The 14,819-nt window shown below is 46.6% G+C and overlaps 2 protein-coding genes across 3 annotated transcripts; one reads left to right on the top strand and one right to left on the bottom strand.

Moving 5' to 3' along the window:
- Nucleotides 1-1,538: 1,538 nt before the first annotated feature.
- On the bottom strand, nt 1,539-5,410 carry SNRPD3 (small nuclear ribonucleoprotein D3 polypeptide). The gene is made up of 3 exons (XM_061561082.1): nt 5,184-5,410; nt 2,459-2,651; nt 1,539-1,945 (listed from the first exon to the last, which is right to left on the bottom strand). Exons 1-3 carry the CDS (start codon nt 5,307-5,309, stop codon nt 1,884-1,886), a joined length of 381 nt encoding a protein of 126 aa, XP_061417066.1. The 5' UTR covers nt 5,310-5,410; the 3' UTR covers nt 1,539-1,883.
- Nucleotides 5,411-6,635: 1,225 nt separating this feature from the next.
- Nucleotides 6,636-14,644, top strand: GUCD1 (guanylyl cyclase domain containing 1). 2 transcript variants are annotated; one of them, XM_061561081.1, is made up of 6 exons: nt 6,636-7,136; nt 10,527-10,611; nt 11,357-11,465; nt 11,982-12,073; nt 12,621-13,003; nt 13,682-14,644. In XM_061561081.1, exons 1-6 carry the CDS (start codon nt 7,106-7,108, stop codon nt 13,771-13,773), a joined length of 792 nt encoding a protein of 263 aa, XP_061417065.1. In that variant the 5' UTR covers nt 6,636-7,105; the 3' UTR covers nt 13,774-14,644. The 2 variants fall into 2 exon arrangements, with proteins under 2 accessions (XP_061417065.1, XP_061417064.1); XM_061561080.1 differs by having other exon boundaries at nt 6,660-7,136; nt 11,357-11,522.
- Nucleotides 14,645-14,819: the final 175 nt, after the last annotated feature.

Raw genomic sequence — 14,819 nt, 5'->3', positions numbered from 1 at the left:
CGTGGTTTCGCTCCGTGTTCTTGGGAGGGAAATTTAGTTTTCAGGTTCATACCGCGTACAGCCGTTTCAATACGGGCGCAAAAATGTTTTGTTTCTATCTCGATTTGAAGCTTTCGTGACTGCAGGAATCAATACTCTTTGGTTCTCAGCAATGTGAGACTAGGCTCTAAGGAAAGCTGTCTCGGTGTGGATCAATCAACTTCAAGGACAGTGCATACATTATCAGAGTTGTGTTTTTGTTTACATTCCGACCGCAGGTATTGTGGTCAATGCAAACATGACTCCTTGTAAAAAAAAGGTGTCAGTTTTGTTGCCAGATAAAAGGGTAAAAAAAAAACAATTATCAGGTTTCGATCGCAACACAAGCGGTCATCAGGCTAATCAGGCTTGTGTTGCGATCGAAACGTGATTTGATTTTATTTCTAACTACGTGACTTACCGAAAGAACCAAAGAGTATATTGTTTCTCTCGTGATGGGACTTTGCAGGATGAACGTTGACACGTGTAAGGGGCACGGGGTGACCAATACGGTCTGAATTGGTCTGTAACAAGTTAGGGGCACTGATAAAAAAAATGGGACAGGTATGGTTCTAGATTTGAAGCTTTCATGACTGCAAGGATTCATACTTAGGTTTTTTCGGTAAAGTCGCGTAAGTAAAAAAAATAAAATAAATGAAAATAACTAAATTAATTGGTATGGGTTTGAACTAACCGTGGTCGCTATTGCCAATGTCCGTTAAGGAACACATTCGAGACACCGGTGACAATTCTTGAGCACTCAAGATAAAATGACGAGATGTGAATGGGTTTTCTGCTTGTGTTATGCCGTCAGTTAAAAGGTGCGAACGTAACTCGTTTTTATTCATGTTATGCGCACCGAGCGTGTTGTATCATTAGCATCGCCGTGATGTCACCATATGAAATCACTTAATCGCGATACTCGCTTTCCCATCACAGATTTTGCTGCTTGTTCACATTTTTTCGTATCGCTTTGCTATTTTTTAAAATTGTTTTCGGATTGCCAGTCTTTAAATCGGCACATGAAGGTTTATAATAGAAACAACCCAGCAACAAAGTCAGTAATACCAATATAACTCAACGATATAAAAAGTTGAATTACTCATTAAAAAGGGGCACACTCCACCTCGTAACGCATATCTGGGCCAAACCATGTCAATAAATGCAATCTCACCACCCTACACATTCCACGAGGTTAAAATACCGACACTACAAAATGTGTGTTCACCAATGAATAGTTTTAAATTAAAGCGCTGCATTCATTCAGTCCCACCAGATGAACGGTATTTAGTTTGAATACAAATCGGCCTTTTGTCCTTATTCTGATCCCATTTCCACCAGTGATCAAGACAAGGCCACACACTGACCTATAACTGGGGCCATTTCAGTTTGGTTTGCGTTTTATCGTTGCCTTTCCCCAATTTGTTTAATATGTAATAGTCGACTTAACAAGTTTTACAAAAATACCAGCTTTCATTCAGCAATGGCAAATGGTACACTGCGCATTAACACTGACAAAGTCCTTTGTACAATGACACTTTAATTGAAATTAACATACAAACGGGAACAGCCAGTTTGGCTAACTTTTATTGAAAAATGATATACCATCACGGTATGTATGTTGAACGTCTTTTGCACAGTACGAAGTCAACCATGCTGGTGATAAACTAAGCTTTAATTTCAAAATAATGTTTAATGTTGAAACTCAAGACACCTTAAGTGTGGCTATGAAGTTACCATCATCCAAAACGTTTGTTTACAGAAATAATGTTGTATAAAACAAGACATCCAAAGACTGCAATTCTACAAAATCACATCAATTTTAGTAGATTTTTCGCCTCTAGGTCCCCCGTCAGCCCTCCCATCTATCGTCGTTTTTGGAAGATGTTTCCGCGACTGAAGCCACCACGACCTCGGCCTCTTGCCACTGAGAAAGAGAATAGACGGCGTATTAAACGTGATAGTAGTTAAAACACCTGTACCGATTATGTCACAACACGTACACACTCCAATCACGCCGACACCACGCTACACACTCTTACAATAAACGTTCAGCCACATTGACAGATCACTGCAATGGAGAAAATCGTCATTTGCCACCGAATGAAAACTAGGAAATTAAAACAAATTAAAATGTAAATCCTACATGGTTCGCATGGGTCTTATATTTCCAAACTTGTTCTCGCTAGGAACATTTTTGGACACTTATTGGCAAAAACATAATCTATTTAACAAGCACCATAACAGTTAAATTATGCAATACAGGACTAGAAAGTTTTAATTATATTTGCATAAGTTACTGACAAAACTACAAAAACAATCCTTGGATCGAATGACCATATAAATTCTGACTCAGGTTCTCAAATTACACAACGCCAAATGAACAATGCAAACAGCACTTAAAATCAAGACACCACCAGACCACCGCCACAAGTCTTACCCTGTGCCTTGAGGATGGCTGCCTTGCCACGTCCAGCTCCCGCCGATGGGTTTTTGTTTTTGACAGACTTTAACATGGGCGCGTTCTTGAGCATGTCCGGTAATATGAGGAAGCGTATTTTGCTGCCGCGGATGTAGACGTGCTCGAGCTGGGCCACGCGTCCATCCCGGAATGTCACAGTCACGTTTGAGATCTGGGCACATCACGCGGCGCGCACTATTAAATTTACATTAACGATGTAACGTTCCCGATACGTTCCATTCATTGGCTACCACATTCTGATAAGCCCCTCCCCTCCCTCCCCCCTTAACTGGTACTTAAGAGCTTACATCTTGAATCCCTCCCTCACTTGATGCAGCAAATCTGGCTGTGACGGTCCCACCTGATGACGGAGACTTGTGTTGCCTCCGAAACGTCGTGATTTTTATTGTTTTATTTTTATTAATTTTAATTTCATTTTTTACCTACGTGACTTTACCGAAAGAACTAAGAGTATGAATCCTTGCATTCACGAAAGCTTCAAATCTAGAATTACATTAACGAGTTTGTTCCACTAGCTCCTGCTGAGAAAATTATCGACACTTCTCCCCCCCCCCCCCCCCAAGTCAATGTGTGCAGATACTAATAGGTTGTACCTCAAAGTTCAGACAAATGTAGGCATGTCCGCTTACAAAAGAAACCTGGATTGTGTTGTATGTAGGGTGTGTAGGCATATGTCTACAAAATAGATCATTCGCACGGACTAATCGTTGTGTATCAGTGTCCATTTACAGGAGACATTTCGAATCCATGAGGTTTTTTGGGTTAGATCGCGTAAATATATAAATGTGTGGTTAATGGCAAAGCGTCATACTCAGATTGTAAATGTTGTGGCTTGGCTCTCCAACACACCGGTGTGCTGTACTAGTGACGAATTGGCACGTTCTGTTTACGTGACAACCCTTACTAGTTGGCTATGTCGGGTGGTGGCGGGTTTTAACGACACATTTATATATTCACGCTATCTAACCTAAAAACACCTATTATGGAAATTGGTTGCGAAAGCCTACGTGTTCAAATGACATTTCCAATGTTTACGATTACCATATTTGGTATATTTTGGGTTAAATCGTGTAGTTATGTCAATTAGTGCTATAGCCCTCCACCACCCGACAGAGCTAAACAATTCAAGTTGGAGGGAGTTTCAGAGCAGGTACAAATATATGAGAACCCAATGATCAGAGGTCAACTGCGAGTGTCATCAGAAGGCAGTGGATTAAATGTATCTAAACTCTCAAATGGCAAATCATCTCTGCACAGATATTTATTTAACCACACAACACCTCCGATGCATTTCTTAAATCGAATTAAGCCACGTGTTAAGTTTCAAACCTTAATTTTAAAATATGGTAGACATGCAATGCTGGTCCGAGGTTGGCAGTGATCAATTCATTAACGCAATGGAGGGCTGACATTTAACGTTGGTCCAATGGTAAACACTACGTCGGATTAATGAACTGATCACTCGCATGAACGCAACTATCTGGCTTGCCACTGATGACAGTTTTGGTAAAATGTACTCAATTATGGCACCAACTTCGATTTTAAATTAGACCACTTCTACGTCTGGTTTTAAGTCAGGCCTCAAATCATAGAACCTTTAGACGTTTACTATCATGTTAAGTCTGTCTTTAAACCGTCCCTCTTAAGCACTGTTAAATATGATCGTAATCATTGGTTAGAGTACCTGCGTGAACTTCGTTCACGGAGTGTGACGTTAATGATGGGGCGTTTGTAGTGTATCTGTATGTGGAGTATTTGTACTTAGTATAGTATATGCAAGTACTGCATATTAAGTTTTCTGGAATTGCAGGGGTGTGCAAGCACAACACCGCTATGGAAAATCAGAACTTCCGTATAACAGGCTGCGTTATATTTTTCTGGACAAAGACAGTATGTACAGTGTACAATCGTGACGAGTTTCTGTACGTATTATCGGTGTACATGTATTGAGTACGTAAAGTATATTTTTATCAAGTAGCCGAGTCGGTTAGGGTTTTAGTAGAAACACGTTAAACACCATAACAAATTCCAGTCTGACAAATAGGAACATTTGCGATCCTTGTATGCACGTACTGTATGCGAACTTTTTTCGAACTGTACGTAGCTAACCGCGCTATTGTAAACTGTAACTTTAAATTAATTACCGTTTTGAAAGCCATTCGTGTAGCAGTGGCTAGAGTGCTAGACCGTAATAAATTATTGCGTGCAGTGTGTTCACATTAAACACTGTTGGGTAACTATCACAGCTGAATAATGTACGTGCTTCAAGATGCATGGGATGGATGGTCTTCCTACGCCGTTTCGGCCGTGGTGGACTACCCAATCGGACTTCACTACGCTGGTCAAATTCGTGCTTGATGAAGAGACGCACCCAAGGACCGGCTACCACTTCTTCATAAGTCACAACTTTGATCTGCGGCCTGGAATCGAACTCAAAGACAAATCAGCGTAGCGCTGTGCGCGAACCAAACGTGACTAAGGCGTACCGGCAAGACAGGCCCTTTCATCCAGCAGTGGATCGATCATGGCTGATGGCTGACTAAAGGCAACTCGAAGAGAGACGCAACAACACAACCACCACGCGCCACTCGATTTCGTTCATTCATTGGTCGGGGCCTAGCGGGTTTCAGCACGCCGCGCGCAGCCCGCGCCTTGCCTAGGCGCTGGGGCCCCGCTTTCGCACCTGGCAGTTCATGTTGTCCTCGGCCTCCACGAGCTTGCCGCGGTACACCTCGCCCGTGTTCGTCTCGCACGTCACGATGTGGCCCTCGGCCTCGTGAAGCACTTTGATGGGGACGCCGATCGACATGGCGGCGGCGGCGACGAAACGAAGCGGGAGATTGGAAGCGGAGCGAACTCAACGGCGGAGGCGGCGAGGCGCGTGACGTCGATCGGCCGCGTGACGTCACTAACTAAATACAGACAAATGACGTCACCTCGTTTAGTTTTGAAACGTGGCGTCACTTCTTAAATACACAATGACGTCGCCGACTTAAGTTGTGACGCGTGACGTCATTGTGTAGCAATTAATTCGTCAACACTGTGGCCTTAAAATAAAATATCTACGGTATTGTTTTATAGACAAAGAGTCGTTGTTATTTGAAACGTGTGGTGGCTTTCCTCGCTTACATTATTAGGCTGTTAATGATTTTGTTTGCATACCTGTCAACCCATACAGTGTACTCCGTATTCTTGTACAGGGAAATTGAGTTTTGAGGTTCATACGGCGTACAACCGTTTCAAACGTGTAAAAAAGTTATTGTCTATTTGTTTGTGTTTCTCCCTTGTGATGGGACTTTATAGGATTAACGTTGAGATTTATAAGGGGCACTTGGTGACCAAAAAGGTCTGAGTTGGTCTGTTATAAGGTAGGGCACTGATAAGTTGTTGACAGCTTATAGTAATAGGGTTTTACCATTTTAACTGGCAACAAAACTGACACCTTTATACAAGGGATCATGTTTGCATTAACCACAACACTTGCGGTCAAAATGCAAACAAAAAGACAACTCTGATAATGAATGCCATGTTTGTTTGTTGTAGTACGGAGTTAGACTGATGGTCTTAATCTAAGTTGTCTTGTGGTTGTTATTGTTTGACTTGCATCCCACTGGGATTTGTGCACACAGCGTTGGTGTACGGTGTTTTTTCTGCAATTTGTTTTGTCTTTTCTTAGATTTTCAGTTTGCACTTAGCCACATATTCACTTTAAGATGTTTTCTCGTTCATGTTTTTGTTTTGTTGCGGTTGCACCCGATTCAAGAGCCGAATGGCTCACAGGGCTCTACCCAAATACAGTAAAACCTTGGATTGCGAGCATAATTGTATTCCAGATTTGAAGCTTTCGTGACTGCAAGGATTCATATTCTTAGGTTGTTTCGGTAAAGTCACGTAGGTAAAAACATCAAAATTAATAAACATCAAAATTATTTTATTAATTTGATGTTTTTACCTACGTGACTTTACCGAAAAAACCTAAGAATAGCATAATTGTAATCCAAAGCACTCGTATATCAAAGCACTCGTATATCAGTTGTGATCACGTGACGCTCGGCAGACAAAACGTACTACTCGTATTGCAAGACCTCGCTCGTTCATCAAATTAATATTTATTTTTAAAAAATAGCTCATCTTGCAAAACACTCGCAGACCAAGTTGCTCGCAATCCAAGCTTTTACTGTAAATGAAAAACTAAAAAAACTGAAAAAACGTGTCCATTAGACACGGGGCGGAAGTCTCCTTCGCACCGCAGGCCGCCTCCGGTGACCGCATGCGACGTCTATAGACGACCTGGGGGTGGGGGGGTGGTGGTGGTGGTTGTGTGAAGAGAGAGAGAGAGACAAAGTTGGTCGAGGCGTAGGAAGCGAATCGTGGCCGTCCGGGCAAAGCTCCCGGGGCACCGAGACCGCGGGGCCGGGATGAAGAGCGGCGGCCCGCGACGACCCAGCGCGGAGCCTCAGCCCCGGGAAGTCCGGAAGGCCTCGCTCCCCTCGTCCCAGCGCCGCCGTCTCCTCCTCCTCCTCTCCCCCAGCCCCTTCTTCTCCTCCTCCTCTCCCCCAGCCCAGAGCCCAGACAGAGATCGGAGCCCGGGGGCGGCGAGGCGACATGAAAGAGGGCGAAGCGCGGGACGAGACCGGTGCGTTGGCCGTGGCCTCCCCCCCCCACGGGCTTCGTGGCCTTCGCAGGGGCGGCCTGCCAGGGCCCCTGGTGCTTGTGCGGGCCACGTGGGCTGTTTTGTGATGTGCTGTCTGTGGTGTGTTGTGTGGTGTGTTGTATTGTGTGTTGTGTGTCTCACTCACTCGTGGGCTGTGTGTGTTGTGTGTCTCACTCACTCGTGGGCTGTGTGTGTTGTGTGTCTCACTCGTGAGCTGTGTATGTTGTGTGTCTCACTCACTCGTGGGCTGTGTGTGTTGTGTCTGTCTCACTCACTCACTCGTGGGCTGTGTGTGTTGTGTGTCTCACTCACTCGTGGGCTGTGTGTGTTGTGTGTCTCACTCGTGGGCTGTGTGTGTTGAGTATCTCACTCACTCACTCGTGGGCTGTGTGTGTTGTGTGTCTCACTCACTCGTGGGCTGTGTGTGTTGTGTGTCTCACTCGTGGGCTGTGTGTGTTGTGTGTCTCACTCACTCGTGGGCTGTGTGTGTTGAGTATCTCACTCACTCACTCGTGGGCTGTGTGTGTTGTGTGTCTCACTCACTCGTGGGCTGTGTGTGTTGTGTGTCTGTCTCACTCGTGGGCTGTGCGTGTTGTGTGTCTCACTCGTGGGCTGTGTGTGTTGTGTGTCTCACTCACTCGTGGGCTGTGTGTGTTGTGTGTCTGTCTCACTCGTGGGCTGTGCGTGTTGTGTGTCTCACTCGTGGGCTGTGTGTGTTGTGTGTCTCACTCACTCGTGGGCTGTGCGTGTTGTGTGTCTCACTCACTCGTGGGCTGTGTGTGTTGTGTGTCTGTCTCACTCGTGGGCTGTGTGTGTTGTGTGTCTCACTCACTCGTGGGCTGTGTTGTGTCTGTCTCACTCACTCGTGGGCTGTGCGTGTTGTGTGTCTCACTCACTCGTGGGCTGTGTTGTGTCTGTCTCACTCACTCGTGGGCTGTGTGGGCTGTGCGTGTTGTGTGTCTCACTCACTCGTGGGCTGTGTGTTGTGTCTGTCTCACTCACTTGTGGGCTGTGCGTGTTGTGTGTCTGTCTCCCTCGTGGGCTGTGTGGGCTGTGTCTGTCTCACTCACTTGTGGGCTGTGTGTGTTGTGTGTCTCACTCACTCGTGGGCTGTGTGTGTTGTGTGTCTCACTCACTCGTGGGCTGTGTGTGTTGTGTGTCTCACTCACTCGTGGGCTGTGTGGGCTGTGTGTCTCACTCGTGGGCTGTGTGTGTTGTGTGTCTCACTCACTCGTGGGCTGTGTGGGCTGTGTGTCTCACTCGTGGGCTGTGTGTGTTGTGTGTCTGTCTCACTCGTGGGCTGTGTGTGTTGTGTGTCTCACTCGTGGGCTGTGTGTGTTGTGTGTCTCACTCGTGGGCTGTGTGTGTTGTGTGTCTGTCTCACTCGTGGGCTGTGTGTGTTGTGTGTCTCACTCGTGGGCTGTGTGGGCTGTGTGTGTTGTGTCTCACTCACTCGTGGGCTGTGTGTGTTGTGTGTCTGTCTCACTCGTGGGCTGTGTGTGTTGTGTGTCTGTCTCACTCACTCGTGGGCTGTCTGTGTTGTGTCTGTCTCACTCGTGGGCTGTCTGTGTTGTCTCACTCTAGAGTTCTGTCCACGTGTCCTTCGTCTTGTCTGTGTCTCATACAAACAGTGTCTCTCTCGGGTACTGCCTGCCTCTCTCCGATAAATGTCAGTGTCTCTGTGGTACAGTCCGTGTCTCTGTGGTACAGTCCGTGTCTCTCTTGTGCAGTCCGTGTCTCTGTGGGACAGGCCGTACATCTCGTGTTGCTGGTGTCTCTCACTGGTACTCTGTCTCTGGTATTGCCCGTGTCTCTCTAGTACTGGTTATATCTCTCTCTGTCTGATGCTGTCTTTACTATTGTCTGCCTCTGGTACAGCCCCGTGTCTCTACCTGGTAGTCTGTGGCTCTGTCGTGCTGTCTTCCTCGTTCAGACCGTGTCTCTGGCTGGTGCTGTCTGTGTCTCTGTGCTTGACATGCTTCCTTGATCGTGTATTTATCTCAGAGCTACTCTGATACCAGCTGGTCTTTTCCCCGCCTGTCACTGCGCCCTCATCTATCTCCAGACCTTTTCATATATCTCAAGTACTGCCCTTGTTGCACGCCAGGTGTTTATCCATGTCTCGGCTGTCATCCCCATGTAGTTGTGTGTTGCTGTGCCCTTACCTGGTCCAGCTGCGACAAGCCACATTCCTGGGCTGCTTTTTGAGCTTTTTATCCGAGTTGGTTCAATGTCGTTTAAGTAGATTTGGACATAAACCCATTATGTCCTTATATAATCAAAGCCTGTGTAGATCAGGTGGTGCGGACGATTATTTATTTGCAGTAGCGCGTACATCACGAACAATTTTGCACAGCCGTAAAACATTAAAAATAAAATCTTACATTGTGGGCAACGACCCTTTAAGAGTGGAGGGCATCTAGGCACGACTTGGTGTTGGAGAGCACATTTTACAATCTGGTTCCTTAAAAAAGTTTTTAAATTAATATATACTGTCATTTGCATGATACATTAGGGTTAGAATACATTTTAGGGGGAAAAAAACACATTAAATACCAAAGAACGAAGTCATCAGAAGCAGAGCCATTCGTCAAAACTTTATCCTATTACATATAATTTGTAACTCGAGGCTGTTATAAAGCGGCGTAAATAATAACTGTAGTGAGGTTGATACGTGCTCGTATGCTACAGCCTTCACACTCCCGTTTATTATTGTGCTCGGCTTAGCCGCGGGACATTTAATGACGTGGAATTATTGTCCTTGACAGCGGCAAATTTTAACGTCCGCTACTCGTCACCCGCAGTGGGGAAATTCTGCAAGTCACACTCCCCCACAGAGTTTCTCTCAAGGTCGGTCAATATTAGCTCAAGAACTGTAACAGTACCTGGAGGACACGGGTCTCAAGGTAACGAGATGGGGACGCCAGGCGAGTCGTTCCACGGTCGAGGTGGCTTCTGCTAACGAAGTGACCCTGCTTTGGTGGCCAGGTGGCTCAGATGTCAGCGTTGAATCTGGCACCGCTGCGGTCCCGGGGTTTTGAATCCAGGCAGTTGCTTGTGATTATGCCCGGTGTTCTATCTAGTGTAGCGAGTTCATGGTCTCAGCACTATCACCAATGGCTGCAATAAAAAAACAAACACCCATGACATAAAAAATGTTCCACGCATAATTCTGATAAATTCCAGTTATGTGAGAATTAAAAATATCGGTTTGTTACGCCCAACGATTTGGACCAGAGGTCACTTAAAGTTACGTCAGAGGTAGCTCTGTGAAGTCTGCCTCCGTCGACCATTGTCTAACATGGAAAGGGTTGCACAATCTGAAACGTAATTTTTGCATTAGGAATTGCCCATTGTCTTTGTCGTTCACAGATGACTTTGTTCGGCTGCCTGTGCCGAAAATCCAGCAGGTCTTCCACTGGGACTGTGGCCTCGCCTGCGCCCGCATGGCCACTCAGTGCGTGCACGGCGGATCGCGGTCCCTTTTCAGATCTCCTGCGGTTGTAGTTTTGGTTTCATCAGGATGGGTGGCTGTCTGGTCGCAGGGCTGGACTCGCATTCACAAAGTTGCGAGTTCAAATCCCGGTCTGCGGTTGACTCACCTATCATTTTCTCAGTGGAGTTGATAAAAAAATGAGTATCACTTTTTGGCACTTAACCATTATTGTCCTATACAGAGATTAGCTCTTGATTGTGGTAATGTGTAATATCTACTACCACTAACTCAGGGCTGCTAATGGGAATGGGTGCCATGCTACTTTGACCTATTTGAGATTTACATTGCCTAGACAATTGTCTTTCAGTGCATATTGAATGTTGTCCTCTCATATATGGTGTCTCCAGGCACCTTGGTTTCTCCCACATGCCTATACTGTAGATCACACAGCCCCTTTGTCAAACAACTACTGAATGAATGTTTCCTCATGCTTTGTCGGTTGTGGGCGTTGAACATACTCCACCATGCTGGTCAGTGTGGCTTTGTGAATGGGGGCAGGGGGCAGGGACTGGTCTGAAGATCACTCACCAGTAATGTTCGCTGTGGCTGGGAATTGAACTTCGGTCGCCGAGTTCATACTACAGAACACAACCGACTGTGCCACCACTCCCCCTCACATATGTACTGAAGGGGAATTCGTCAAAACTCTTTTGACAGACGATTCCTGAGACTCACCGAGGGTCCCCTGGGAAAATGTTTGGTGTAGGTACGTGCGCGGAGTGGGCGAGGAGGAGTTCCAGGGTGCGTGCGAGCGGCTTCACCTGCGTGACAGTGTGTGGACCATCGACCTGGCCTACCTGCTGGTGGCACTCAATGTGCGGCACCGCTTCTGCACGCAGACGGTTGGCGTAGACCGCGGTTACCGGAACCAGGCGAGAGCTCCTCCCAGCTTCTCCCTCACCTGCGGCCTCTTGTCTTGTTCCCTGAAAGCTATGCTCACGCCCCATCCATGTTGTTGCACTGTCCCATACTGAGCCCCGTCTCAACGACTGCATCGTCAATACAAAGTCTTATGGGTCGTGGATGGCCTTGCTTTCCTGGGACCGAGCCTTGACTTACCATCTTGCCTTGAATTAGTCTTTGTCCCATCACTTGAAGCCTATTTGCAAAGTGCAGTGTCCCCTAGTTTGTGTGGATAAAAGTGGTCACTTAAAGTGATCTTTAAGTGACCACTTTTAAAAAGAACAATACAATACAAATGTAAAGACAAGTCAATTCACAATTGGTCTGGGGAGAGAAGCATTGACACGAGACACTTTGACGAAGTGGCGTTGACAACCATTGGATCCATGGCTCTTATCACCATCGAAATGTCACGTGCTATTTTGCAGAGCTTTTACCGCCGGCACTTTGAGACGGATGAAGAGAGGGTGAATCGGCTCTTTCAGATGGCTGCCTCGAATGGAGTGGTGGTGGAGAAAAGGTTTCAATAAAGTTCTCTTTGACACTCGTACATCAGTTTTCATGTACATTCAAAACAAGTCATTATTTGCAGAATACAGCTCCTTAGCTTGATCACAATGCATGGGTCGGGAACCTATGGCTCAGAGGCTCAATTTGCCTGCGACTTAATTTCAGATGACTCGTCGCCGCACGAGATATACCAATTCGAAATTGCACGAAAACAACATTTCTCCATCGCTGTAAGCAACTTAGCGGCACTTATCAGGTACTAGAGAGAAATATTTTTTTCCTGGCAAACATGTGGTTCTAATTTTAGCACTGGCAGCTACTTATATCACTGCAAGCGGCTCTTGCAGTGACAGAAGTGACCGAGATGTGTGTTAATGTGCGACCCGTCAAGGGGTCTGAAAGTTCCATTCAGCCCAAGTTAACAAAAAGGTCCCCTCCACCCCTACCATAATGTACACGCACACTACCATTTAACACGTTGTCATTGAGTGTTAACTACCGCACATTGTCATTGTGGGTACGTGCTTTTCACGGTGCGCCGCCGGTTCTTGCATCAGGTCGGTGTCAGTAGGAGAGGTGGAGCGCCACTTAGCGGGCGGCCACATCGCCATTGTCCTCACGGACGCGTCCGTGCTCTCCTGCGACCTGTGCCCCCCGTCCGCCGACGCGGGCGGCACGACGGCAGCGGTGGCGGTGTCCGGCGGAAGCCCGTATTCGGAGGCCGGCGACGTTGGCGACGACGTGGACGGGGGTGCCGAGCGACGTGCCGGCTGGTCGTCGAGCCTCGTCTCCGGCTGCTGCTGCTGCTTGCCTGCGCTGGGCGCCGGCTGCTGCGTGTTGTGCCAACGGCGCCAAGAGTACCAGGGCCACTTTGTTACCCTGTGTGGTTACAGCCGCTCCGCACGTGCCATCTTCTACAACAACCCCGCCTTCTCAGACCGTGAGCCCAAGCTAATTGAGCTTCCTGGACGCCACCAGTACCGAACGTGTGCATTACAACCTAAGACGATTTTGATTTAAAGCTTTCGTGACTGCAGGGATTCATATTCTTGGTTCTTTCGGTAAAGTCACGTAGAAGGGAAATAATACAAATATAAAACAATATATTTGCAGTCACGAAAGCTTTAAATCAAAATCGTCTTAGGGAAATAATAAAAATATATGTATATTATTTTATATTTATATTATTTTATTATTTCTATTCTACGTGACTTTACCGAAAGAACCAAAACCTAAGACGATGTTTCTCAAAATTCCGCCCCTCGTGACCTGCCCCCACCCGCCGATTACCCAATGTTTGTCGTCTAACGGTAGTAGTTATGGTAATCTGAACCGAGAGTGGAAGAGAGGACTGGAGTTTGAGAAACACAGACCTAGGGACGCATGCTCATAACCCAAGTCAAGAATGAGATGAGGTCGTGCTTTTGCTCGCTCCTCTCCATGTTTCCCTGCGCTGACCCAACCCCTCCTCTACCCAAAGGAAGTTTGTCACCTTTGCAGTATCTTGAGATGCAGTCGCATTCAGACATCTGTTTAAATAATTGCGTCTTATTTTGTGATGTCTAGTTGCGTGGACACAATGTGACGAGAGTGACATCTGCGTTTGCGATTCACACAGGTATGTGCAGCTGCACTGTGAAGAACTTCAACGACTCAAGGAAGAGTTACGGCACAGACGAGGACATTCTGTTCGTATACAAGGATTCCTAGCTCAGGTCCCACTGACCCACCCCTCGACTACACCACAAACTACCTGTGACATGGCTGCTCAGTTGGCAGTAGATCCCAGGCTCTACTACTGCGAAACGATCAGCGTGTGATTGTTGAAAATTTTCCTTATATATAACAGGGCTTTGACACTATTGGAACAGTTAAGCTGGCTATTCATTAGACATGTAATGATTCATTTGGGCATGTTTTGTCCCGTTGCATTTTTACCATCCCGTTCTGCCTCAATTAGTTTAAAGCGTTAACTTGAAGGGAATTCAATCAAAATGTATATCCTTAAGACACCCGATTTGGTCGATCGAGCATCATAGCTGATCCGTGCCTACATAGTCATACTTACAAATGTAAGTGCGACTGCCCAATCAGATGCCACTAATGCTGGGTAAATGTTGAGCGGTTAAATCGTTAAGGACCGGCTCAGAAGCCAGGCAGGATAACCCCGGCCAGCAACAGGCGTCAACCACGTGCCATTCATAACCGCTCGCCCACCCCATCTCCTGCGGAAGCGGAGGGGCTCACCCATCCCGTACCACAGTTTTTTTTTCCATTCCAAAGCTACGATTTGGACAGGCCGGGCTCTCCTATCTGTAAGGAATATAACACGAGCCAAAAAGCACAGGGGCTGCTTCCATCCCAAAAAACTTGCACGTATGTGGGCGCGCGCGTGTGCGTGTGCGCAGGGACACACTTAACACTTTAGGGTCTATTTTGGACATCTCTGTCATAGCTCTGCGAAGCCGTCCATCTGTTGTTATTATTATGCACTGATGTAAGCTGGCTTTTTTGTTTTGATTGTGTGAAAAAGGGTTTTGGTTTGTTCTTTGATTTCAAAATATCGGTTTTGTTTGCCATGTCCAGTCACTACTTATGCACTCGCGTGTGTGGCTGTGCTAGAGTCGCACAGCCAGTGTGTGCATGTGTGTTCAGGTGTGAGGGAGTTCACACGTTTGCGAGCGTGCGTGTGTTTACGTTTCGTGTGCGCTGCATGCGTTGCCTTGTTTGCCAGAAAAATGCAGACATTGGGGAAA

This window comes from Lethenteron reissneri, chromosome 27 (genome assembly GCF_015708825.2).
Source record: "Lethenteron reissneri isolate LAM-NWPU_2019-01 chromosome 27, ASM1570882v1, whole genome shotgun sequence".
NCBI lineage: Eukaryota > Metazoa > Chordata > Hyperoartia > Petromyzontiformes > Petromyzontidae > Lethenteron > Lethenteron reissneri.
Note: the sequence above shows the minus strand (reverse complement) of the source record. Positions and strands in the feature narration are given on the sequence as shown.